At 43.8% G+C, this 27,296-nt stretch overlaps 1 protein-coding gene and 1 long non-coding RNA gene across 9 annotated transcripts in view; one reads left to right on the top strand and one right to left on the bottom strand.

The window, feature by feature from the left end:
* Positions 1 to 27,296, bottom strand: part of EHBP1 (EH domain binding protein 1) — a 330,844-nt gene that overhangs the window by 303,057 nt on the left and 491 nt on the right. For 3 of the 6 annotated variants that reach the window (XM_039528960.1, XM_039528961.1, XM_039528962.1), the window contains exon 1: positions 24,271 to 24,374. In XM_039528960.1, coding sequence (XP_039384894.1) covers positions 24,271 to 24,374 — 104 coding nt within the window. The other 3 variants (XM_039528958.1, XM_039528957.1, XM_039528959.1) reach the window with 3 other exon arrangements.
* LOC120400429 overlaps positions 26,758 to 27,296 on the top strand; it is a 47,574-nt gene continuing 47,035 nt past the window's right edge. For all 3 annotated transcript variants that reach the window (XR_005595799.1, XR_005595797.1, XR_005595798.1), the window contains exon 1: positions 26,758 to 26,939. This is a non-coding gene — a long non-coding RNA (uncharacterized LOC120400429). The remainder of the gene's footprint in view (positions 26,940 to 27,296) is intronic.

Raw genomic sequence — 27,296 nt, 5'->3', positions numbered from 1 at the left:
TGTAGCAAAATACACATACCATGAAACGGCCCAATCTTAAAAAGTGCTGAGAGCACTCAACCTAGTAGAAGTTGAGGGCTCTTGTCACCATGGGTGCTCAGATCCTTTAAGGACCTTATATCATTTCAATGGCAAAACTCCCATCAATTTTAACATACAGAATCAGGCCATACATAAGGACAAACAAGAAAACATTTTATTTTCAAGCTTCTAAGAGAGTATAACAGAGAAGCATAAATAAAACAAACAAATTAAAAGTGACAATTTTAAATGATACTATTTCAAAGTTTAAATATACTTGCACAGGTAGGGGCAAAATAACCTGCTGAATCAAGCATCACTCTATAAACCAACCAACAAGGGAATGAAGAAACAATCTTGGCAACCCAGTACCTCACATACATAACAGTGGGAGGTAAACAATTATACACAGAATCATCAGCAGGGACAACAAAAATACGTGAGCAAATAGAATTCTGGGATTGTGCCGATATAGCTTTTCTACACATTTTACCACATACTGCAGAAAATTAAGCTTTCATTTTAAAAAGGGACATTTAAAATAGAAGCACCCAAATTTTAATATTGTTGGTTTTGAAACATCCCAATCAAACACAAACTTAGCACTTCAAAGGGAAGGCAGTATTTGTTGTAGGGCTCGTCTACACTTGGAAATTGACTGGAATAGCTTTATTCTGCAGTTCAGTAGAACCTCAGGAGCGGAGATCATTCGTAACTCTGAAATGTTCGTAACTTTGAACCAAACGTGATGGTTCTTTCAAAGAAGTTTACAACTGAACATTGACTTAATACAGCTTTGAAACTTCACTATGCAGAAGAAAAATGATGCTTTCCCTTTATATTTTTAGTAGTTTACATTTAACACAATACTGTACTGTATTTGCTTTATTTTTTTTTCTCTGCTATGTATTTACGTTTCCAAATGAGGTGTGTGGTCGACAGCTCAGTTCGTAACTCTGGTTTTGGTAACTCTCAGGTTCTACAGTATCTCCCAACGTGGACGCTTATATTCTGGAACAAGAATGCCTCTTCCTGGTTTAGTTTATTGGATTAAGCTAATCCAGAAAAAGGCATTCTTATTCTGGAATAAGTGTGTCCACACAGAGAGAATTCTAGAATAGTTATTGCACTTTAAATTCACATCCTACCTGATTCTGGATTAATTTCCAAGTGTAGACAAGCCCTTAGGCTCAGGGACGGGAGTATGGTATTCAAATCCAGATTTAGAAAAAGGCTGGGATTTAAGGTCAAATCAGATTTAAATTCAACAGTGCTGAAATCTTGCAAACTTTTCTCAAACGATCTCAGGTACATCTGAAGCAAAACAACAGGATTCTTCTGGATTCAACTGTAACCGAGCTTCATATGAACAACTTCATTTACCACAAGTCTTCCCAGAGATTAGCACATTCTTTTCCTTCATACAGCACATTCAGTTCTATATAAAAGCTTTAGTGTTTTGTTTTGTTTTTTAAAAAGCACAACTCACTGGTACTAATCTGTACATCATTCAGACTGCCATGACCATTTGGAGGTGAAGCAGACACACTAAATAGATCTCTAAACTTTACATACTAAACATATCCTGGGATAGCTGTAAACTCTGGTTTACAGCCCACATGCTGACTGAATGGAAGTTTTCTTCTAATATTTGCCATTTTCCTACCTGTTAGTGTCACTGGAAAAAAAACAAAAACAAACCAAATCTTGTACCTGTCCAAGAAGCATGTGCTTAGAAAGTAGTCTTAAATGATATTCCTCACCACTCGATGTAATGTTTATACACTAGTGAGAGGCATAGTGACTCTTAAAATGTCACCTCATCAAAACAAGACATGTAAAAATCTTGTTTTGGGTCCTGAACTGCAGATGAGCAATTATGCAGTCATTTCCCCCTTCTAAGTTACCTTCTCCAGTTCTCCTAGTTTACTTTACATCACCTACCCTGCTCCACATCAATATATTATTTATAACAGAATTCCCACTGTCTTAATTTGCATGCCAAATAACTGGATTAAACATTCTTGCAACTGACTTCACTGTTTACATGATTTTTCAAAAAATGGAACAGTCTGCCTATTTGTAGGGCACCAATTACACTTGTATTCTCACTTCTTTTATTATCCAGCATTGCTATCGCAAACTTGCACACAAACAATTCACATCAGCATAGAAATATAAAGCCTTTGAAGCTCTGATTACTACTCTACAGAAACTCTGCAGTGTCCTGTGCTCCACAGTTTTTGGAGTTTCATCCCAATTCTTGAGAAAAATCCTCTCTTCAATGACAGCAGAATCTCTAAGTATCACCTAGACCTAGACCAATTGTCAAACAGACTAGCCATTAAGTTGTTGAGTGTGATGTAGGGCAGTGCTTCTCAAAGTCGGGCTGCCGCTTGTTCAGGGAAAGCCGCTCCAGGCCAATGGGGGCTGCGGGAAGCAGCACGGGCCGAGGGATGTGCTGGCCACCCCTTTCCACAGCACCCTCCCCCCAACCTTGGCCTGGAGCGGCGAACTGCGGCCAGTGGGAGCCGTGATCGGCTGAACCTGTGGATGCGGCAGGTAAACAAACCGGCCCGGACCACCAGGGGCTTTCCCTGAACAAGAAGCGGACCGGCTTTGAGAAGTACTGATGTAGGGAACTTCAGACAGCATGCCAACATCCTAATATATAGGTAAGTTCTTACCAAGACAAAGTATGGTCTTGCTATCTACCATGTAGACAAGCACATAGTAAGACAGTTCTAAATTCATGGTACAAGTTCTTGACCTCAACAATATCCCATGACAATGAGTTCTATAGTCTAGTTACTTGTGTGAAAGTATATCCTTTAATTAGTTTTCAATTTGCCTTTTCGTTTTACTGAATGCCCCCACTGTGTTTTGAAACAGGGAGAACAGAAACGTACAGTGTACCTTCTCTACACCATTCATTATTTTATTTACTTTTATCATGTCCTCCTTCTTTGTCTCTTTTAAAGCAAACAATCCCATGCCCCTAATCACTCTCTGAACCCCCTCTAACTCTGCGAGATGGGGTGACCAGTACTGAACCTAGTACACCTCTACCCAAATATAACACGACCCGATATAACATGAATTCAGATATAACACGGTAAAGCATTGATCGGGGGAGCGGGGCTGCGCACTCCGGTGGATCAAAGCAAGTTCAATATAACGCGGTTTCACCTATAACGTGGTAAGATTTTTTTGGCTCCCGAGGACAGTGTTATATCGAGGTAGAGGTGTATTCCAAAAGAGGATGAACCACAGATATAAGAATGACATTTTCTGTATTATGCTCCGTCCTATTCCTTATGCAACCTAATCTCTTTTGACCACAGCTGCACACTCGGTAACAGTCTTCACTAAGCTATCCATAATGATGCTCGAGTCCTCTTCGTGAATCGATACTCAGCTGTATTCAGGTTCCTACATCTAAATATTAACTTGCTAACAAGTAACTGGGTGCAGAACTGTGCAGAGACTTATTTGTGCCTGCATATCTGGGTACAAAAAGGGAGTCTAGCTTTTAAAAATAGGGTCTTAAGTGACTTGCCCGAGGTCACATTGAAAGTTTGTGGAAATCTAAGAGTAAAACTCAGATTTCCTGTCTTTTACAACTAGACCATACTTCCTCCCTAATATCCATAAAAAGCAGACAGAACCTTGGCTATTAAGGTTTTGTCTAAAACACCTCCACAGAGTAGCCTGTATGGAACTCTATTAGTCTACTTTGGATGGATGAAGGTGTTGAGTTGACCCTGCCAGAATTTTTTTACTTTATTAACAAAAATAAGTTTTATTATGAAACTTAGCCATGAGGAGCCAATATAGCTGTGGAAGCAAGATTCTCTTTTGCCTTATGTATTATCAACAAAATTATTACTTAGCAGCAAAAGAGCTGATTTCATATCCCAGGTTAACCTCCCAGTGTTTGCTAACATGAAAAAAAAAACAAAAGGAAACTTGTAAATTGTACAAATGCAATACTGAAGTTAGAAAGAATCCCACAATGTTATTTGTATAAGGGGACTTTCCGGATTAAACCACACTTAACAATCAATAGCACATAAAACAAAATATAAAAATAGGGTTTTTCTCTCTTATAAAAACATATATATTCATTAACTGTCAACAACAAATGCCCCAAAAAAGAGTCTATGGAATATTACTTCTAACCTTTTCACATTAACCATTTTGGAACTTAATATAAGACACAAGTCTGAAAAGAAATGTGTGCGAAGACCCACTGAAATCAAGAAGACTCCATGTGGGTTTAAGGGTCTGTCTGCAGAGATTGCTTTGAACCTTATTTTGGACAGGGACCTTATTTTGGATTGAACAAAGGACAACTATACATGGGTATTGTAATTTTATTTACAAGGTTATAAACAAATTTAAAAAAAACAGAAGTGTAATTGTACTTTAAAATCATCCTTTCAACAGCACACATGAAAAGGAGAAGTTTTTGGAAAATTCATTTCCTATTAATGATTTAGTTACATCTTACAGGCAGAAATAATAAATATTAAGCAATGTGGTTTATCTTTATTCAGTGCAAACGCAATTCCTCAAGGACAGCAAGAACGGGAATATTTTTATTTAGATTCCTTCTTTATTATCACTCTGACCATTAACTTCCTGACAGTGATATACAATATATTCCCAAACAAAAGTTGTGAATTTACAATTAAAATTATTAAATGCAATTCAAGAAAAGATGTAATGTACCTTTGGGCACACTGTGAAAGAATCACAAATATTACAAATCATGAAAATCACAAGCCAAGGTTACATATAGAATTCCCACGCTAACCTTAGCACTTCATTAACACAGACCAGTAAACAGTAACATTCCCAATGGCCAGCACCCATCCAGACAACTTTTATTCTGCCTCTGGATTTATGCTACTATTTTAGGGTCCAATCTAAACTTCCAGTAAAGATAATGGTCATCTTTTCTTTGACCTGAATGGAACTGGACTGGGTCTTTTGTTTCCCTTTTCAATAAAATACATTTAGATATCTGAGGCCTGATCGACACCCAGTGTTTGTACCAGTATAACTAGTGCACTTAGATGAAAAAAACCCAAACTCCTAAATAGTATAATCCTACTATGAACACAGTTATAAAGCTGCCTTAAACCAACATATCTTATTCCCCTTCCTGGAGGGGAACACCGGTATAAGCACTTTTATACTGGAATTACTGCGTCAACACTGGGAGCGGAGCGGTTGTACCGCCAACTATGTTGGTAGAGGAAAGCCGTACAACTCTCGCAGGAAGCCAAGGCCTGAGTATATGTATTGTACGTATGATTTGTTCTGCAAAATCAAGTCTGAAGGCTCAGTGCAGTGTGAATTGTTCCTGTTTAACATAATGGACATATTTTGGCACAAGAATTATGCTTAGTCTATGTTGACACAGCAACTTTGTCTCTAATGATATTTGGTTACAGATACTAGGAATTATTTGACAAGGGATGTTAACAATTCTACCTCCTCTCAGGTGAGTGCCCAACTACTGTGCTATAGTCATTCTAACTCCCTCTCCGGCCCAATTAGCATTTAATTATTAATTTTTTTAATTAAAGTGGAACAACAACAGAAATTGATGGAGACAGACAGATCATTCCATAGCGCAGTGATTAGGGCACTCACCTAAGAGGTGGTAGATCGCTGTTCAAAGCCTCTCTCCTCATCAAGCAAGAGGGGACTAGAATCATTGGTCTCCTACATCCTACCTTGGGTGAGTGCTCGAGCCACTAGAATAAAGACTGTAAGTGGGGTCATCATCCTCTCCCTCTCCTCAGCTGTTTTGTATGGAATTAGGCAGCCTCCGAGTACTCCTACCCGATCCGGCCCCACATGCCACTCCTACCAGATCAGCCCCGACATGGCACAGAGGAGTGCCTATCTTTCTTTCACCGGCAGATAAGTGTCTAGAGATCAGCATCATTGCACATACCTAGAGACTGAAACATAGGTACCTAGGGAACTTTTACCGCAAAAAACTTAGGCACCAAGAGAGTTAAGCAGGTTTAGATTATGCAGAGCAGAGGTTTTGTGGATTGCAGTGCCTAAAATCACAACTTAGGCACCTAAGTACCTTTGTGGGTCCCTGTAGTGGGGGGGCTGCAATCTCCTGCCACTCTGAGCAGCATGGTAAGGGGATGGGGAGCAGGGTTGGATAAGGGGCAGGGTTCCTGGGGGGCAGTCAGGGGACAGGGGGCTGTTGGATGGGGCAGTTGGATGGGGTGGTCCGGGAGCAGGGGGGGTTGGATGGAGTGGGGGTGTGGATAGGGGTTGGGGCAGTCAGGGGACAGGGAGCAGGGGAGCTGTATAGGGGGTGGGGTCCCAGGAGGGGACGGTCAGGGGACAAGGAGCAGGGGGGGTTATTTGGGTCAGGAGTTCTGAGGGGGGGCAATTGGGGGCAGGAAGTGGGAGGGGGCCCAGGCTGTTTGGGGAGGCCCTACGCAGCCCTCTATAAAGTTTTGCAATCCTGATGCGGTCCTCGGGCCAAAAAGTTTGCCCACCCCGGCCTACACCTTGGCTACGTCCTTGCTCCCTGGCTCCAGAAGTACTGACCACTCATCTTCTAACAATATTCCGAGTGAAGTCTACCCTAATGGTGAAACCCTGTCTTAAGAGACCCCGTGTGCTAGCTGACCCCTTCTCACTGTGTCAGGTGCAATTCTGTTGGGTCTGTAATTAAAGGTCACCTTTAACAGGCAATCAATGTTCACTCATCTCTTGAGTTCTCTTACTTATAACAGACATCACTGTACTCCTGAACCACACAATGGATGTTTAGGGAAATAAATAAAATATACAGCTTGGGTAATTTACACTGATGCTTTAAGAAGCAACCCGGACACCCCAGCAAACAGCCAGTCACTGGGTTGATGTGTTCTGGTTCAGTGTAGAGGAATCCTGCCTTCAGGCCATGGAATCCCATCAGAGTTCCATAGGCTGTGCACAGCAGCAAGTCCTGCTCCCTGGCCTCGTTTTCTGCAGAGTGACGCTCCATGCGGCACAAAGGGTGAATATCCCAAACCATGTCCTCTGCTTGTACAGCTGAACACCAATGCCACTGCCAGGAAGTCACCACAGCAGTGAGATGAGGGAAGCAGGGGCAGGCTTCATCCCTTGGTAGTGCAATAGCCTTTTCTATTATGTATTGCTCTAGTTCCCAGAAATGCCTGTGTTCACATCTCCATAAATTGGGATAGGCCCTAGTACTTCAACGACCAATGCCAGTTTTCTAACTCCCAGCTGAAAGTCCCATCTGCTGATCTAGGGCTATCTCCTGTATTTTTTAAATACAGGACGGATAAACCCATTAAAGTTTAAAAAAAAAAAAAGTCAAAAGGTGTTGGTCTGAATAAGCACTGGGTCCTCAGGCAGAGAGTTACACTGAGGTGAAGACAGATGAAAACAAGAGAGATGCTGGGGGCCTTCACAGCTGTTCTCAGGAAAGTTCTGTTACATGTTCAAAACATTTATTTTTGCTTACCGTGTGTATTGTTCACATTCAGGGCAGTGATCCACAAAAATCTCCAACAGCTAATATTGTCTTAGAACTGTGCAAGCATCCAGTCTCTAACATGCATTCATCTAGCAATCACCACTTCCTTTGTCCTAAACTATGTCTTATAGCAGGGGTCGGCAACCTTCCAGAAGTGGTGTGCCAAGTCTTCATTTATTCACTCTAATTTAAGGTTTCGCGTGCCAGTAATACATTTTAACGTTTTTAGAAGGTCTCTTTCTATAAGTCTATAATATATAACTAAACTATTGTTGTATGTAAAGTAAATAAGGTTTTTAAAGTGTTCAAGAAGCATCATTTAAAATTAAATTAAAATGCAGAGCCCCCCGGATGGGTGGCCAGGACCTGGGCAGTGTGAGTGCCACTGAAAATCACATGCCATAGGTTGCCTACCCAGTCGTATAGTCTCCCTTTCTACTGAAATTCCCAAAGGAAGAAGGGGGATGAGTGTGCAGAGAGATCTCAATATACTTATCCTTTTTTAATGGCAGATCCCTCCCACTATGATTGAAGGAAGGGTACCTGAGACCTGCAAGGAAATCCAGTTCCATCTTCCCAGCTCATAAGGCAGCTATGCAGACAGTGGGATCTTCCATTCTGCTCCTTACTCCGTGTGCCACTCCTGGCAGCATAATTCACTCAGGAGCCACGCGGCCAGGAGCTCGCTCTCCCATCACCAAAGGATGTTCAAGCTGTGGAGTGGGGGTTATGGTGCAGTGAGTAGGGAATCAGAGCACTTTTGAGGGGCTTCTACAGGCTGGAGTGGGGAGGGAGGGGGGCAGAAGGAAGAAAGCCATATAGTTTATCCTCACTCCTTCCATGAGTTAAACTTTCTGGCTGCCCATGTGCTCCAAAGCACAGAAGAAAGAAGAGAACGGGGATCCTGTTCCACCAGGCTGACAAGAAAGCAGCTTTCTGTATCATGGGAACTTCATGGGTTTATTGTTGTCGTTCTTTTTAAGAACATTAGTAGTTCTCACAGGATGGAGCATAAGTGTCTCACCCTACTTTATCTTAAAGTACACTGAAGCTGGGAGCATGACTCCCAGGCCAGGTATACAAACACGCTAGCTCTGTTGAGCTAGCACATTCAAAGCTGCAGTGTGGACACTGCAGCACAGGCTAGCCACGCGATACAAGCTCACCTGATCTCCGGTAAGCAGCCAATAAAATGTGTGTGTGTGAACTCAGTATTTCTCTTCCTTCTGTATAAAAATTCTTTCTGTGTTCCACCAGCTTTCAAGCTAACCTCCTGTCCCTTTGTATATACTTGGCTGCCCAGTGTCCCCAGATAACTATTTTCAAATGTCTCCTGAGCGAACAGTAATTCACTGACATCAGTTCAGTTACAGTTCCCATATCTTGAGTCCACATTCAGGTGGCTACCCCATACTGCTGCTCATGCCACAATGTCTACACTGCTACTTTTAGTGCATTAGCTCAAGCGGAACGAACACCCAGCCTGGGGGAGAGAGTCCCAGATGCACCGTAGACATATTCTGATATTTTAGAGTATAGGAAAACCTAACTCAAGGAAAAATGTTCTATAATTTTGCAGACCTTACCGTTAACAATGAATCAAGGCAGAGCCCTGCATGTGATATTCATTGCTAAATCAAGAAGCATTTCACAGTGTCTGTTCCACTTCTATAAAAATATTTTAGAACAAATGTATTGAATTTAAAGAGTCAGCATTTTTTCTAGGCGGTAATAGACTTTTGGCATGTAATGCTTTACCAGGGTTCATTCCTGAGTATAGAGTTGGGCTCTGAGCACAAGACCTCATACTCCCGTCCCCACTCCCTCTGCTAAGCCCATGAGACAAGCTGGTGTAGCTGTCCTTAGTGCTAGTAACCGTATCAGCACTACTAGATTTACTAGAGCAGTGGTTCCCAAACTGGGGTTCATGAAATGTTACAGGGGGTTCTCGGGAAAAAAAATACCCTAATAGTGGACAGAGCTGTCCATAGGGACTCCAGGCAGCACCGGGCCAACAGCCCAGAACCTTGGGGACTTCCAAGAGCTAAGTAGATCAAAGCAAACATCTCTATCACACTGAGGAGATTTAAACTTCAAGACTCCTTACACAAAATAGAAAGGGAGGTGGTTATTTTTTGCTGTTTTTAAAATTAAATAGGCTGCTAGTGTTGTTTTTAAAATTATTATGAAGAACAAGTTTAAGCTTTGTTGTAACATGCATTGTTTGCCTGGACTGCTCAAGACCTGAATGCTTGTGTAGGAGGAACTCTTTGGGTTGGCTTCTTAAATACCTTCATGCTGTTTCACATCTGATACTCCTTGATGAAACATAGGAGCCAGAGGCGCCAGTATGGGGGTGGGGTGACAAGGTCTGCGCCTGCAGGTCCCTCCCCTTTTTTCCCAGCGGGCCCCCTCACTTTTCTGGCAGTGCCCACCCCCCCAGGCCCCTTTTTTCTACTGGTGCCTTGATAGGAGGTTTGTCTTATAACAGGCTTAATCAAAAGTGATACAAGCTACAAAAGATCTTGAAAGTGTGGTGCCGTTTTCATAAACTAATAAATACTGTAATGATAATTAATAATATGTAATCATATCATAAAAACAAATTTTATATTTCCAAGACCACTGCTTTTATAATTTATGCTGAGGTCAGAGAGAAAATCCCTGGAAATATTCATTTTTAAGTGGGGAGGTTCACAAGCCTTGACATTTTAGTGAAAGGGGTTCACAGGTTAAAGTTTGGGAACCACTGTACTAGAGGCAACTAATACTGCTAAGGCTACAAGCACCACCACCAAACAGAGCATCCCAGGAATTGAAATAAGTAGGTAACATATATCTTTACTGTTCTCCTCCGGTGCAGTGCAGCCCTTCTTGGGGCACTGACAATGGGAGGTAGGCTTTGGTTAACAGCTGTGGAGCACAGGGTTCACAAGACAAATTGATTTAGAATCCGTCCACTCCAAAATACACAATAAGATATACAACCAATATAAAAATACCCCAATCAGGGGTCAAAAAGTAATTTTGCAAACAGAAAATACCCCAACATCAGAAGATGGAGGATATTAAAATGCTCTTATCATACTGAAGGCATGGCACATTAAAAACACAGGCTTAATTTGCTCAAGAAAAAGGGCTGCTTACAGCTCTCATGGAATGGAGAAGTAGAAAAGATGCATGTTATACATTTAAGTTTAAAAGGAAGGTTATTTTCGAGCTGAAGTTGTGTGGAAAGTATTAGTTAGTTAAAGTTCTTTCTATAATATACTTTCCCATTCTCTCAAAGGCCTATACTCTTGTGGTGGAGCAGCTGGCATAATCTCTCCTTACAGGGATTCATCCTACTAAAGTTTTACTGCGTGGATTGAAAAAACCATCAGGACACCAACAACAGAGGATATTCCCAGGACTTGCAGTAAGTATAGATGCTGAGGTTGCTTGTAACACCGTCCTCAATTTCTTCAGTTCTCAGTCAGCAACTCCCATGATTAAACCAGCCACAAAGAGAGCTTTCTGAACCCAGTGGTTTTACGATTACTCTTGGATGCATTTCAATGCCAATGAAACTCAAACAGCGCGTAGTATATGCAAAAAGTCCACAGGAATAAAAATACCTTTAGTAATGGCACAGCCAGTTTCAAAATTGTATTATGAAAAGACTTGCAGATGCTGGGGATTATAAGGGGTTGTTTGAAGGGATGAAAAGTGATTTTATCAAGAGTGCAAAAAGCCATTAACAGACAAACGAAGTACCATCACAGCAGATCTTTAAACTGTGTATTGGTGAGCAAAAGAAAAACTAATTTTCGCATGAGAAGCATAAGAAGTGTTCTTTATAAGCTAAAGTTACTGATAATGGGAAACAGGCTCTATATTCCTCAGAAACTATGGCTAAAGAAAAACTAGACTCCTTGGCTTTGTGCAACTAGAAACTAAATGACAGAAAGGCAGGCCTCTTCTCTTTTCAGCATCCTTATAGATCTAAGTTCTGATACAGAAACAAGAGAAAAAAAAACCTTTTCATTTATGTTAACTTGCTTGACCCACAGACATTTGTTCCAAGTTCTGTGTCCACTATGAGCTAAATTTGAAGACGAGCTCAGTTCAAATTAAGATACCAAAGCAAATGGCCAGATTTTTCAAGAGTTAAGCTCACTTGGTGCAGAGCTCTTCTGAGCATCTTGCCATAAGCATCGCAATCTTTCATAGCCCTATTCAACTAGCATTCGGGTTACCTACAGGAGCGGCCAGGACACCAATTCCAATTTTCCATAGTTACTAGCCACCACCACCAAAAAAAATCCACACAACTGAGAACAAAATAATAAACCATACTCGACTAACATAGCCAGAGTTATGGCGGCTGGGCGTGATGAGACAGATGACAGTAATGACAAATAGAGGGGATGGTGTTACAGGACATCTGTTAAGGCTAAGGCCCTTGCTGATACATTGCAACTACACGGGCCACAGGTTAGCCCCGTGAACTCTCAGCTCGCTGGTGCAGTTCCTTATTTGAAAAGAACAGCAAGCTGTTTTGACAGTTCTTTATTATTTTAAATGTCCTCCTACGCACTTTGATAAACAAAGGAATTCAGAATTTACTTAATGAGCAATCACTCAAAATAAAGGAAGTTCATGATGTGAATTGAGTCGCAGTATACATTGCACTGCGAACTGTATTAACCCGCTGGATTCTCTAATTACTTATTTTATTTAACATGGGTTTTTTAATGCTAAAGTCAGTGGGTATGCAAAGAAGTTTTCCCAGGCAGAAATTGTGTACATCATTGTCTTGCTATTGATCATGAAATGGTTCCTTGTTTTTCAAAAGCAGGATCTGGGTACTATAATTGTACAGGTGTCAGTAAATTACTGTTAGTTCAGGAGCAAATTAAAGATAGGTGTTATTCTGGGGCACTGTGCAGCAAAGTTTATAGGAAGAGACTGTAGGATAGCTTGAAATCTAATGGAACACAAAGTACAGGTTATTTCTCAAAGGCACCAATTTTTATACAGGAGGAAGAGAAATACTGAGTCCACAAAAACGTTTTATTGGCTGCGTATATTAAGTCATTATAAATACATCACACAGCATAGCAACAACATATTGGATGTGTATGCTGAATAAAACCATAATCCTGTTTATCCCCAACATTATTAATATTCTGGGCCTTGCAGATCCCACAATTTAACAGCTGTAGAATCCACCCCTTGCTATAGAGTTGTGCTCTGGAAAATAAGATTTTTTGTTTTTTAGTTTTTTGTAACAGGAAAAGTCATGGTTGTGAAGAAAACTTCAATACGTGAACAGAAACAGACTTCATGCGACTACAGGCAGCCTGAAACATTAGCTGAGAGGTGTGTCTGTGAATGTCTTATTCAACTCAATCAGTTGTGAACCTGGAATCCTAAAGATGACAACCGAGATGTCAGTGACGTTGGATATATATATTTCTGCTAATTTTAGCTTGGGCCCCAGTCCTGAATTCTCTGCAATGTCTCCCCAGGTGCCAACAGTCAACTGTCGAAACCTCCAGCTTCCCATCTGACAACTTCTTTAAACACTGTTAATACAAAAATGTCTTATGTTGAAGACTGAAAATGTTAGGAAAGCATAAAACAGAGTATGTGCAAATAACTAATGGTGAATACAGCATTTATTGAAAACCTCCATTTTTAAAATTGAATTTGAACAGCTGCAGAATTTCTAGTCTCCTACAGAGGGCCACAGAACATAGGCACAGGTGGACAGGAAATCTTGATGCTGTTCCATAGTAGCGCAATAGCCTGCTGGAATTCTACTCCATCATCATGGAGAGGCAGATGCTCACAAACTGAGTCACTAGGTAGCCAAAGCAGAAGACTTCACAGACTCTTAAGAGCAGACAGGGAGAAGCTTTTACAAATAAATAAATAAAACTGAGTTCCTGAACAGAGAAAAGCACACCGGAGCACCCACCCACGGAGTCCGCATCTATAACCGAGACAGCAGGTAAGAGCAGGTTGGCTCCCACACACCCAGCGCGTGCTGCAGTCTCCTTACTAGGCAGAAGCCGTATTCACAGAGCCGAATGCGCCGGCATAGGGGCACCAGTTGCGCCGGCATAGGGGCACCAGTTCAAAAATACTGCATACGGCCCCCTAAATCCTAAGGGCGGCCCTGTCAATAAGACATCCTCTCTCTCTACACTCAAAAGAGAGACTTACTGAAATAAAAACCAACCCATTACAGTGGGTTTGTCCCATTATATTGGGCTATAATCCACTTTTTTTGTGCACAATTGTTTTTCCCATTGCTGGAACACTGACTCAAGTCAAGAAATTTCAGTAATAAATTGTGTTTCTCTCAGAAACTGAACAACACTTCATTACAGGCCCAGTGCTACAAAGACTTACTATTAGGCACACTGCTTAATTTCTGTAAATTGCCTCACTGGTAACAGTAAACACAATGCCCAGCAGCAAGTCTTTGTGGGATTGGGGCACAAGAATGCAGTATTGCCAATGCGAAGCATTCAACTATCTTGAATCAAGCCCATAAGAGTCAAGACTTTTTTTTTTTTATTATTTCAATCACAGACTCATTTTTCAACCAGCTTTTGGGTTATTTTTATTGCCTTCCAATGTCACGGCCTCTGGATTGATATTTTCAAGCTTTTTTCTATAACCACAAGGGCTTTCATTTAATTTTTTTTTTTTTTAAATTGTCTACATCATGACTTCAGGAACTAGGGCTTGAAGAACTGCACCAAATATCACAATATATGCAAAAAATATAGAGAGAGAGAGAGAATGAGAATGAGAATGAATGCACTGTGGAAATAAGGTAATCTAGCCATAACATTTTAGAAGGGTAGAAGGAACAGTGCCAGGAGAATAATATTAAAGTAAGCCTTTTGCATCTACCTAGCAAATCTATCTATAAACCATCCTAAAGATGTAGCAAGAAACATTTCCCACCTGTCTTCAACTCCTCCCTCCCGTATTTCTAAACATCTTAGGGGGAGGCACCGTGTATATATATATATATATATAAAAAACACTAGTCTCGTTCAGAGGTTCCCTTCCCAGTGCCCTGATGGCAATTCTGGGTAGCCATAAGGATGGTGGAGGGGCAAGTAGAAAGTTTGAACAGAAAGGGTAACAAAGTAGACGCTAAAGTAGGGAATGAAAGAAATAAGCATTAAGGAGCCAGCGACTGGAAAGGGGTGTTGGCAGGAAGCAATCAGAGAGCCCAACAGCTACACACTTGGGAGCAGGGACAAGAAAGAAAGGAGAACAGAGCAACAACACCCGTCCACACTTGCAGGGCACAACCAGCGCTGCAACTCATCCCGGCAGGGATATAGGAGTGCAGCGCTGGTGATCCAGCGCTGCTCAGCGTTATCCCAGAATTCCTGTTCAGCCACTCTGCACATCAGTTTGCACTCTACTGCTCTTGCCTCAGGTGACCTCTCCTTCCTGTTTGCTGCAGCCAGGTGTGGAGTGCAATCAGTTAATCAGTTACAGGTGACCATGCCTCCCGCGGCAAACGAGCCCCAGCATGGAGCACTGTGCAGGACCTCATCAGTGTTTGGGGTGAGGAATCTGTTCAGCACAGCTGCTGCTCGGCCGCGGGAATTACGATATCTTTGAGCAGATATCAAGGGCCATGCTGGATCGGGGCCATGATCGACGCACTGCAATGCAGGGCCCGAGAGGAGAATCGCGATGCTGCTGCTCCCACGACCTGCCGTTTTTACAGAGATGGGGCGAGATACTTGGGGTGGCCCCACTGCCAATCCCAGGATAACGATGGACACTTCTGAGCAGGCTGGGGACAGGAGGAGGAGGCGGAGGAGGCAGCGGGGAGAGGAAACCGCGAGTGAAGCTCCTGGGATGGGGAAGACACCGAGATTCCCTGCAGGCATGCAGCCAGGAGCTCTTCTCAAGCCAGGAGAATACCCAATCGCAGCAGCCAGCAGTTGCAGAAGGACAAGCAGAGAAATGTTTCTGGAGTGATGTGGTCTATCACGTCGCGGTAATCTGCTTCAGTTATCTCGTCCCAGTGTCGTCGCGCCACGCGTCCGCGCCACTCTGCTGCCAGTGGTGGGGACCATTTCTGAACACAGGCACGCCCGTATAGGTCCGGGCGAATCCACATTGCTCTAAGTGAAGAGATAGGAGATAAGATCACCCCTGCATCTGCATCTCTTCTCCCTATAAGTAAGCACCCCTCACTCACCATTCGCGTGCTCTGTGTGTTGTATGCGTGTGGGAAAAGAATGCTAAAGTGAGAACTCCTCAGTGTAACAATTCATATCTGGAGATAGTGGATACAATGCTGCCCGTGTTAAATGTTGTCATTTCTGTGTTTCTACAGTGACCTTGACTACTGGACTGCCCAGATGTTCAACATCACAGAGAGCAAAGAGGACATGCTGAAAACTGTTCTTCATCACTCTGAACACCTGTCGTTCCCCAACCAGCCGTGCAGGATTCATTAAACAGCAATCCAGACAGGACATATGTCTCACTGAATGTTTCACCCCCTTTTTCAACAAAATATTATGGAGGTAGCAGCAGATATATATATAAGGGGGGCTTGCTGCCCCCCCCTAGCTTTCCATACAAACAACATCTCCAGGCTTTTTTACGCCCAAAAGCACACTCCACAGTCATTCTGCACCGGCTCAGCCTGTAGTTGAACCGGTCCTTGCTCCTGTCAAGCTTCTGTATAGGGTTTCATGAGCCAGCCAAGGCAGTGGGTATACGGGGTCTCCAAGGATCATGACGCGCCCGGTGATCACAAGCGGCGCCTGGAGAAGAATAAATACCCCTACGATTTTAATTACTCTGATGCCAGGTGGGGGGGCCAGAATAGGATATGCGATCAAGCGATTCACGGTCAACTTTCCACACCAAAACTGGTTCCGACCGACCGGTAGCTGTCTGGGCAGCTCTCAGCTTCCCAGATTGCATAGCCACCCCGCTTTTCCACCCAGGGCAGCTCTCAATCTTGTGTCCTTGCCGCAGAGTGGGGCGAGCTCAGCACACAGTCCCATGAAAGTGGCTTTTCTCATACGAAAGTTCTGTTTCGAGCCCAAAGCGCGCGCTCAACGGTGCTGAGCATTTCCGGGTGTCACACACGGCAGGAGAATCGATATCGATATCATCGTCAGCAGAAAGACACAATGGCGCCCAAGCGCTGCGGAAAGAGTGAATGCTGGGATGTGAATGCACCGCGCGCTGGCAAACAGCAAACAGGATGACTTTTGACTTCCCCCTTCCCTTCCCACTTCCAATAGCGCCAAAAAATGGGACGGTGCTCTGTGGGATAGCTGCCCAATGCAACTCTCTCAATACAGCTGGAGTGGAGTGCAAGTGTGGCCACACTGCAGTGCTGGTAGCTGTCAGTGTGGCCACACTCCAGCGCTGGCCCTACACAGCTGCATGACCAGCGCTGTAACTCCCAGCGCTGCAAATTGTAAGTGTAGCCAAGCCCAGAGTTTCAGATGAGACGGAGGAACAGATTTTTAGAGCCCTGTGCAGATACAAAATTTGTATCCGCATCCAATCCATGAACCACAAAACTGGTTCACGGATGCAGATATAAAGCGGATAGCCGCAGATCTGCAGGGCTCTACAGATTTTGATTTTGAGGGGACGTGGGTAGTTCAGAGTGTGAAGGCTGAGAATTGATTTTGACTGTGGAGAAGGAATTCACTTTGATTTGTTGGAGGAGGGGAAAATTGATTTGTAAAAGCTGATTGTTGTGGTTGGTGGAGAACTAATTTTGATTTGAGAGTTGGTGAGGGTTAAGAACTGACTTTGGGAGAAAGTTAATTGATTCTGGAGCTAGGGACAATTTTCAGTGTGGGAAGCAGGGAAGCTGAATGCAAATACAAAGAGGAGTAGAATTGATTTGAGAGACTAAAACCCTAACTTGTGAGGGGGGGAAGAGGGGTAGATGTAGGGGGTGGGGGGCAGAGCCAAGCCTTTTCTATTCAAGCAGTTGCTCAAAAGGGGAAATCGCTACACTATAGTGGTCCATAACATTAAAGACTTTAGGAACTCCGGATATAAAATGTAGATTGACCTTGCCTTGCCACACAATTATCCTTACCGAACAATCACACCCATACACTCATAAGACTCTCCACTGTGGGCCCAATCCTGCAAGGCACTGAGGCACTTCCTTCACTTGACAGGATCAGGCCCTGCACAAGCAATCTCTATTCTTGCAACAGCCAGTAAATTCCAGTTCTTTCCTTCAGTGCTCAGGAGCTTGTTGGAAAGCAGAGACCGGAAGGCAAACTGACTAGAGTGAACTGTGGAATCTCAAAAAAGCCTGAAGAATCTCTCCCATGCTCATTAAATGCCAAATCTTAAGTTCTTGCAGCATCCAGTTATGAAACTGCCATAGAGGAGAAAAACAGATGAAAAAAATCAAGTATTGCTTCATTTCCAAGAGAGAGAGAGAGAGAGAGATTTTTAAGATGCAGGGACTACACTAGAATACCTCTATTTGATCCAAAAACCGTTAGACATTTGTCACAAGAAAATTAAGCCTTACGTCAGTGCGGGCAGTTTGAAAGAGAAGTCTAATCACTTTAGAAACGTAAAAGGTTTCGCAAAAAAGCTTTATAAAAGCAAGGAGTTTTACACAGAAGGTGAAGGGTACCGTCTATATTGCAAGGAACAGGCACAATGAGGTGAATGCAGAAAGCTACGAAAGTGGCACCCCTTACGGAGGTCACTCAGTGCCGTAACTATGGTGGGGAAAGCGGGGCAGCCACCTAGGGCACAGAGCCAGCAGGGGCACCGCACAGAATCAGTCCTAGCGACGTCAGCACCATCAGAGCAGGCTCTCCCCGGTGCTAGGACCGTAGCAGGGTGCTGAGCGCACTGGTTGGCTCCTATTGAGCATGCATACACAGATTGAGCAGGCTCAGAACATCTGCTGAAGGGGCCCAGGGGCAAAATCGGGGCAGGAGGGTGCATAAGAGCAGGGGTTAAGCCCATGGATGAGGCACTGCCAGAAGGTGGCAGAAGGCAAAACCCTGGAACTGGGAGGGGCAGAGGAGGTAACAGTTACCCCGATAGGGTGAGACACCTGCAGTGTTCGCAAAAATAGAGCAGGGGCAGAGCAATTTTTTTTATTTCCCCTCCCTCAGAACAGTCCCAGGGCTCTGTTTTTCAAGGCACAGGCATCCCAGTGCCTAGACGCAGCAGCTCCTCTCTACCAGATATAACATACAACGGTGCTGCAGGAGACTTGATTTCATGAAATATTTCACACACGCACACACCCCAAAAAACCCATCACACATTGAGTATTTAAAAGAATCCCTAATCAGTTTATATGTCTGCATAAAGTCTCCTAGCAATTCATAAATCTCTCTTATCTGCTGCTGCAGTTCCCTAACCTGCACTCCCTTTGTTGTAATCCATTTTAAATATGGTTTTGCTCCTTTTATATTTGTTTACTTTTTTAAATGTTGTTATTACTTTTAGCACTTCATCATTTACTTTTGTCAACACTGTGAAGACGGATGTCATTGTGCTATTTAATTTATATTTTAATAGCAAATACTCAATGAAAATATTTATAAGCAAATAGTTGCTAGTATTTATAGCAATGACATCTGTGTTTCTGGCATAGCACTTCCTATGTTTTTATTGTGATTTTTAATTCTAAATTTTTTCTCTTTTTATAGCATGTTCTGTAGGACCATGTGACTTCCAATCTATTTCCTAGCCTGGTGTGAAAACTTCTTCATTTTCATTTGTTCCACCAATGGAGATCGCCTTTCTCACTGTTACTTTGCCTCTCAAGCCAGCTCTTAGTGCTTTTTTGCGTGTCACTGCTTGCATGTAGAACAATATATCCACTAAGGGCAGTATACTACTTCATATTACATCCTTCTCAAAGGCAAAAATCTACTGTAAGTTTTACTGAACATAAGAATGGCCGTACTGGGTCAATAATGGTCCATCAAGCCCAGTATCCTGTCTTCCAACAGTGGTCAATGCCAGATGCTTCAGAGGGAATGAATAAAACAGGCAGTCATTGAGAGATCCTGTCATCCACTCCCAGCTTCTAGCAATCAGAGACTAGGGATACGGACACCTAGAGCATGAGGTTTCATCCCTGACCATCTTGATTGATAGACCTGTCTGTCCTCCAGAAACTTATCTAATTCTTTTTCGAACCCAGTTACAGGTCCATGATTGCTTGACAACCATAAGAATTAAAAAATCATGAGGTATATACCCCCAAGACATGATTTTTTTTTTTTTTTAAAGATCAGTGATATTGGTTCCTTTTATGCGTCTTTTTGTTCCTGAGCCATTAAGGTGCAGGAGATCCAGATCCACAAAAGTAGGAGTCTAAACCCCTGAGTGAATCTTGGCCTCGCCTCAGACTTTTGCTGTTATCTCTGCCAAACAATTCATATATCCAAGGCCATATCTACACTACAAACTTATGTTAACCTATGTCAGCATACAGTCATCGCAGCTAGTATGTCACTTGTGTGCATGCCTACTTGATTCCTTGTGTCCGCTGTGAGTGTTCTCACCAAGAGCGCTTGTACTGATTCAGAGTGCAGTGCACTATGGGTACGTATTAACTACCTGTCACAATTTGCTGCCTCTCACAGTTGCCATCCTCTGGTCTAGGGGTAGCAAATTTGTGATGGATGGTTGATGCCCTATCTCAATTTGCTACTCCTGGACCAGATGGGATAGGCAAGAGGGAGCAAATTGTGACAGGTGTACCTGGGAAGGCACACCCCACTGTTTGAAAAACTCCACGCTAAATGGAAAGCAGAAATCTGGGGAGGCATTTGACCCCACAAGTGCGCACGCACGCGCACACACACACACACACACACACGTGTCACCTCTAAGTGGCACAAATACACTTGCTCACCCCAGGTGCTAAAATGCATAGTTACAGCTCTGTGGTCACTTATTATTTCCTGTCATAATCTCAATGTTTTTAACAGTGAATGTGTTGCCTCTTGGTATTAGAAGCATCTGATAAGAAACAATACATAAGGAGCTTAGCAACAGGTTTAAAATCAACTCTGTAAGATTCAGGCCTCTCTCAGTGGAAGCTTAGTTATTATATATATTGTGGTAGCATCTTGGGGGCCTAGTTAGGACCCAAATTTGCTAGGCAACATATAAATGAGCAAACTAAAGACAGTCCCTGCCACAAAGAGCTCACGGTCTAAGGGGCTATCAGCAATTTCATTTCTTATACACCATGGCCAACATAAGCGCACTTCCAGACGCTCAACGCAATCACACATTTACAGGGGAGCTTGGTTGGTTGGACTCTTCCATCGAGACTGACTGAGCTAGACATGCAATCTAACAGAGTCATCAAATTACTCCCTCCACAGGTACTAAATACATTAAATGTTTCAGATAGAGAACACGTTTTGCTCTGGCAACCCAGATACTGAATAGATGTTGTAACCAACCAATGGCTGTTCAGGGGCCTGTATGAACATGAGTTTGATGGTTTTCAGTCCAATTCCCACTGACTAAGTGTCCACACCATAAAAAGCACACCTCCGCCATTTGTACTAGATAGACTCAGAAGGTGGGCCAAGGACTGAATAGACAGAGGATAAGCTATTCCCATCCTACTATATGTATTTCATCCAGGTTAAGTTTGAAATACATTAGCAAGAATGCAAAGCCTGTACTTCCCCCACCTGTTTTAGGGTAAGCAGAGGATGTCAGAGACCAGGGCTATCAAGCCAGCACCCTTTATATGAACTAAACTCATGTGATTCATGTGAAAATATCAATTTTTTTGAGGTATCTAGAGTCACAAATCCACATTAAAGACCAAGGCCATTTTTTTTAAATGTAGGGAATCTAAATTAGTGACCTGATTTTCAGAGGTGCTGAACAGCCATAACTTTTAAATGTTTCAGTGGGAATTTACAATTCCATATTTGAGCCCAGAAAAGGCAGGTCTGTTCAATTGAATGCCTGAAAATAAGATTTTATAATGAAGTGCTAACATCTTTAAATATACCATCACAATTAATAAATGATAATCAATGATCTCTCTGGAAGTAGCCTTCTATAATCATTAATAGCAGCAAGCACGAGAAACTATACAGACCAGGAAAAGCAAGACTGAAAAATCCCTTCACTATGCTGGACATATGCTGTTTACCTAGAAATAATCCAATTAAAGAGTAAAGCAGCAACACAAGAGCGTCTGTGACCTCCTACATAAACAGCATAGCTACCAGCTTGAGGACCGAGTGCATTCAGACCACCACATGAAAATTCAGATCAGTACAACAAAAATTTACTCAAAACCAAAATGAAGGTATTAGAATTTTGCAAGAATACATCTAGTGTTGCACAGTGCAACTGACCAATTATAAAACAATGAAATTCACAAGATAAATCCATTTTTGAGAAGTTAAAAAAGAACAAAAGATTATTTCTTCTTATCTTCAACTTGTAAATAAGCATTCTTCCTGTTGAGTTCATAGACAATCTTTTTTTCCCCAGCCATATGTTGCTTTGGTTGTGTTTATGACTGCACTGCCATTTATTTTAAAATATGAATGGATCATTATTTTCTTACAGAACCACTGTATTGTTGGAGCGCCAATACATTAAAATACGACTTAGTGTTTACTACATTTCCCATCAATGGGCACTTACAGCATGGACCTAAAAGAATATACGGTAGCCCTGTTGCTCCAGTGCCACATCATATACACATTAGGCCTGACTTCAGAAAGAGGCAGGGCAGAGGCAGTTAGTTTCTCATATTTTGTTGTCACTCATGCTAATTCTGCTCTTTACACCCTGCCATAAACTCAGATGCAAGCTTAAAAAAGGACAGCGTTGCTCACCAGCACACAGAAATTAGTGTCTATTTCAGAGGCAGAGAAAGCTGTACTTAAAATGTTATAAAAATATTTTCATCATTCCTGTGTTTTATACAGAATTTCCACTTGTGGAAGAAACATTTAATTTTAACTCTCATGCTTATGGAACATTTTTATCTTAAGACAGTTTCCTCTTTTTTAAAGTGTAGAGGAGTCTACAAATCAAGTGATTGTATCGGGTGGGTTTGCTTTATTTGTTAAAAGACTTATCTCTGAAACATTACACAACAGTGTGGTTATCCTGATTACCAATATGGTCCAGATCCTATAAACATTTACACCAGGGTAGTCAATTTTTTTCTGTCAAAGTCCAAATTTCTTGATCAAGGTATAGTCATGGTCTAGACTCCAGAAAAACATTTTTCAGGCCGCAATAACAATAATGACAATAAGTAAATAAAAAGATTTAGCAGTCCATTCAAAAGCATCTGGGGGTCTGGATTTGGCCCGCAGCCTGGTTACACCTATGTGGAGTGTGGAACCAATGACACTACCCACATGAATTAAGTTGTGTCAAACTGACTAGTTTAGCTTTGATGTCCAAATTAAATGCAATGTAAAAAAGTAACAAGCACAAGTGGTAAAATAGGCCTGATACAGTAATTACTGGGTCAGATTCTATAGCCTGTTCTATACGGGAGATCAAACTAGTTGATCGTAATGGTTTCTTCTGGCCTTAAACTATTAAAATCAATTCGATTTTCTAGATTGTAAAGATTATTAAAACTGAAATAGAGTTAATATCAAAAGTGCAGAGAACGCTTTTAAAAGTGATTTTTAATTTGACAGTGCCCCTTTAAGATAGGGGTAGTATTATGATTCAAGTATGTTTGTTTGATATTTCTAACAATTTAACTTAGCAGAAGCAATTACTCATAACTACTAAAAGCATCCAGTGCTAGTGCCAAGCTGGCCAACAAGAAGAAAAGCCAATGATAGAAACTAAGTTTTAAGTTTGCTACAGATGATTTACAGTGCCGTTTTGCAAGTTTCCAAGCACCCTCACTTCCCGCTGACGTTACAGAATTGAGTCCATTATGAACATGAAAAATAATAATATATATATTTTTTTTTAGTAATATATTTTTATATTTTTTTTTTGTCTTTGCATAGTAAAACAAGAAACACCAAAAACAAAACCTAGATCCTGGTCCTCCATGCAAAACAAGACCAAAAAATCCAATCTGCTCTAGGAGTCCACTTTGTATAAGGAGAGAGATGTGACTGGGACAGACAGTTAATTTGTTAATTTGCTCTAGTCAGCTCTAAATATTAAATTCCACCCTGCCACAGCAGCATGAAATTCTGTCTGAACTCAAAATAACTCAAATAATTCCCAAGGCTCTGTGTCTTCACTCTTCCCATTCAAAAGACGGAAGGGGAAAGAGAAGAAGTCTTTAGGCAAGAAAAGTCATATCAACCGAGACTAAAATAAGATGCACTATCAGTCTTGAAAAATGTGTCAAATCCCTATATCCCTTTGATGTTACAGTTGACTTAGCACACCCACCTCTGAGACTTGTGGTGACATTTGGAAAAGTTTCCGTAAAAAAAAAAAAAGGCTGCTAAAAATCAAAGTTCATATCTAATAAATGCACAGTCTAATACTGCAGCAACCACCTAAGATGATCAAACTAGAGTGCAATAATTAACCCCATGGGGGTGGAAGGCACTTGTTAAGAGACTGATCTGCACCCCACCCAGCAGCTTCTGCACTAAAGGAGGGAAACCACAGAGTGGAACAGGCAACAGACATGCTCCAGCATCAGCAACTCACTTGACCACACTTCTTACCATTTCTTGGTGCACTCGACCATCAGCTCCTGGTAAGAGGCCACAAACTGGAACTTGGATGCATGTTTCCCAACACGCTGCAGTCTCTTCCAAACTGAAGCCATGATGATGAGAAAATATCAGAGTCCAACACACAGCTGCAGCTCTTGGATCTAGCAAAGCAGGTTTAACAGTGCATGTGCCCAATGCTAAGGGTTCTACATATAAATACACCAAAAATGATGCACAAGAAAGAGCTTGAGGTTATGTTTAGGACTCATGTTCTATCTCTCCCTTTCACAGGGTAAATCCCAGTCTAGGTGAATGGCACGTTATTGGCTGGGAGCATCATGAAACATGACTGGGTGAATGGGTGATAGAAAAGAATTTCCCTCATGGAGTCGTCATTCCTTCTCATGCACTGGGTGATGTGCAGACTGCCAGACTGGAAAACAAAGCAGAAAGGGGGAGAAACAGTGGTTAATGTGTTACACGCGATGATGTTGCAACTGTACACAACCTTGTACCTTTCATCCATAGAGAACCACAACACACACACATGCACCGTTCCCCAAATAAATAAATAGAATAAAAATGCAGCAGCAATTTCAGGAATGCAAAGTCCATCTGGAAATATATCAACGTGTCCTTTTATCAGCACCACCAACAAAAAAAAAGTGCAGGTCAGGGCCATCCTAAAGCCTTATGAAGCATCTCCTGGAAGCGGTGCAGAAAGCAGCTGAGGTGCTGCCAATACGCACCCAGAGGGAGAGCCAGACGTGAAGCAAAGACAAGTTCTTTGTCTTCTAGCTGATGACAAAAGGTGTAACAGTTGTTTCCTCCCCCTACTTTTCTCCCCAGGGGAGTGTGTGCACACACTGTATGTAAGATGGAGTTGATGCTGTAAATGTTCATGCTAAGGGAAAGAGGAGACAGGGATATTTCCTGAACCAGGGCTGCCTAGGATCCCCATCTCCCTCACTGCATTGAAATGCTTCTCCCTCTTGCCCGGAAAAATAAGAAACAGTGAAACATGCATTATCTCTAGGAAAGGGACAGAGGTATGCGAGGGTTGATTAAATCCCCTCCTCCTGGGCAGGGGATCTGCTAGGTGCCAGGGGTGAAATCTCTGGTCTGTGAGAGGCGGAAGGAAAAGCTGATGCCCTAGGAGGGCGATGGGATGAGATGAAATGGGGCGGGGAAGAGGGTTGGTGGGAGCTGGGATGAGATGAAATGGGGGGGGAAGAGGGTTGGTGGGAGCTGGGATGGGATGAAATGGGGGGGAAGAGGGTTGGTGGGAGCTGGGATGGGATGAAATGGGGGGGAGGGTTGGTGGGAGCTGGGATGGGATGAAATGGGGGGGGTGAGGGTGGGTGGGAGCTGGGGGGATGAAATGGGGAAAGAGGGTTGGTGGGAGCTGGGATGGGATGAAATGGGGTGGGGAAGAGGGTTGGTGGGAGCTGGGGATGAAATGGGGTGGAGGGAAGAGGGTTGGTGGGAGCTGGGGGATGAAATGGGGTGGAGGGAAGAGGGTTGGTGGGAGCTGGGGATGAAATGGGGTGGGGAAGAGGGTTGGTGGGAGCTGGGATGGGGATGAAATGGGGTGGGGAAGAGGGTTGGTGGGAGCTGGGGATGAAATGGGGTGGGGGGAAGAGGGTTGGTGGGAGCTGGGGGGGATGAAATGGGGTGGGGGGGAAGAGGGGTGGGGGGAGCTGGGGGGGATGAAATGGGGTGGGGGGAAGAGGGTTGGTGGGAGCTGGGATGGGATGAAATGGGGGGGAGAGGGTTGGTGGGAGCTGGGATGGGATGAAATGGGGGGGAGAAGGTTGGTGGGAGATTGGGGGGGGATAGTGGGAAAGCCTGGGGCGGGGAGCGAGCTCTCCTTGCTGAGCGCGGCCCCCGGGAGGCATTTCGCTGCCTCCCCAGACATGTGTCACTGTTACTGACGATCTGCCAGCCCCAGTGCCCGGCAAAGCAGCTGGCCCAGCCGGGGGCAGGACCGGAGCCCGGGATGAAGCTGCCTGGGGCCGGCAGCGAGGGGGCAGGATACAGAGGGATGGGGACGGGGGGACCCAGCCGGCACGAGCAGCCAGGGGCCCTGCCCCTCCTCTACCTACCTTCCTGCGGCTGCTCACACAGTGAATCCCGGCCAGGCTGGAGCGGGCACCACGCACCCCGCGGGGCTCGCGCCGCTGCCCATTACCGCAGCGGCACCAGGGGACCGGTCCATGGCTCCGGGGGCCCCATGGCACAGCCGGGCACAGGCTGCTGCGGGCGCCTCTGTCCCCCCCCTCCCCACAAGGAACAATCCAGGGCTCCCCGCAGCCGCTCACTCCGCAACCATCACCCTCCGCCTGGAGAACTGCGCCGCTCACACTAACCTGCCTCCGCGCAACCGAACCTCACTGCTCTGGGGACGCCATTGGCAGAGGCGTGAGCCTGCCCAACAGCGCGAAAGATAATTGGCTGAGGGAGGACGTCAATCATTCAGTGGGCGGAGACGAGGACCGTGCATAACGAGGGGGAGAGGAGGGGTCCTGACTCGCACTCTGATTGGCTGCTGTGCTTGAGGGCGGGGTTGTTTTTATTGAGGAGCCTGGCGATTGGTGAACGGCGTTGTCAATGAGAGAACGATATAAAGCGATTGGTTGATGTCTCCCAGGTGTCGGGTTGATTCAGGGAAAGAGGCGGTGAGTGAGGAGTTGTCACTCTGGGGGAGGGGAAAGTGACACGAGTAAGAGAGCGAGGCTGCTCCTCTGGGGTGAGGGGAGGGCGAGATGGAGATGGAGATTCCCTCACAGACGGACCCAGTCCCCCATCTCGCTCACTGGGGGGGGGCGGCTCCCTCTCACTGGGGGGACCCTCCCTCACACAGACCCTGCCTGGGGCCCGGGGACCCTCCCTCACACAGACCCTGCCCCGGGCCCCCCTCTCTCACTGGGGGGACCCTCCCTCACACAGACCCTGCCTGGGGCCCGGGGACCCTCCCTCACACAGACCCTGCCCCGGGTCCCCCCCTCTCACTGGGGGGACGTTCCCTCACACAG

Source organism: Mauremys reevesii, linkage group 3, assembly GCF_016161935.1.
Source record: "Mauremys reevesii isolate NIE-2019 linkage group 3, ASM1616193v1, whole genome shotgun sequence".
Lineage (NCBI taxonomy): Eukaryota > Metazoa > Chordata > Testudines > Geoemydidae > Mauremys > Mauremys reevesii.
This window is presented reverse-complemented; position numbering and strand designations above follow the sequence as displayed.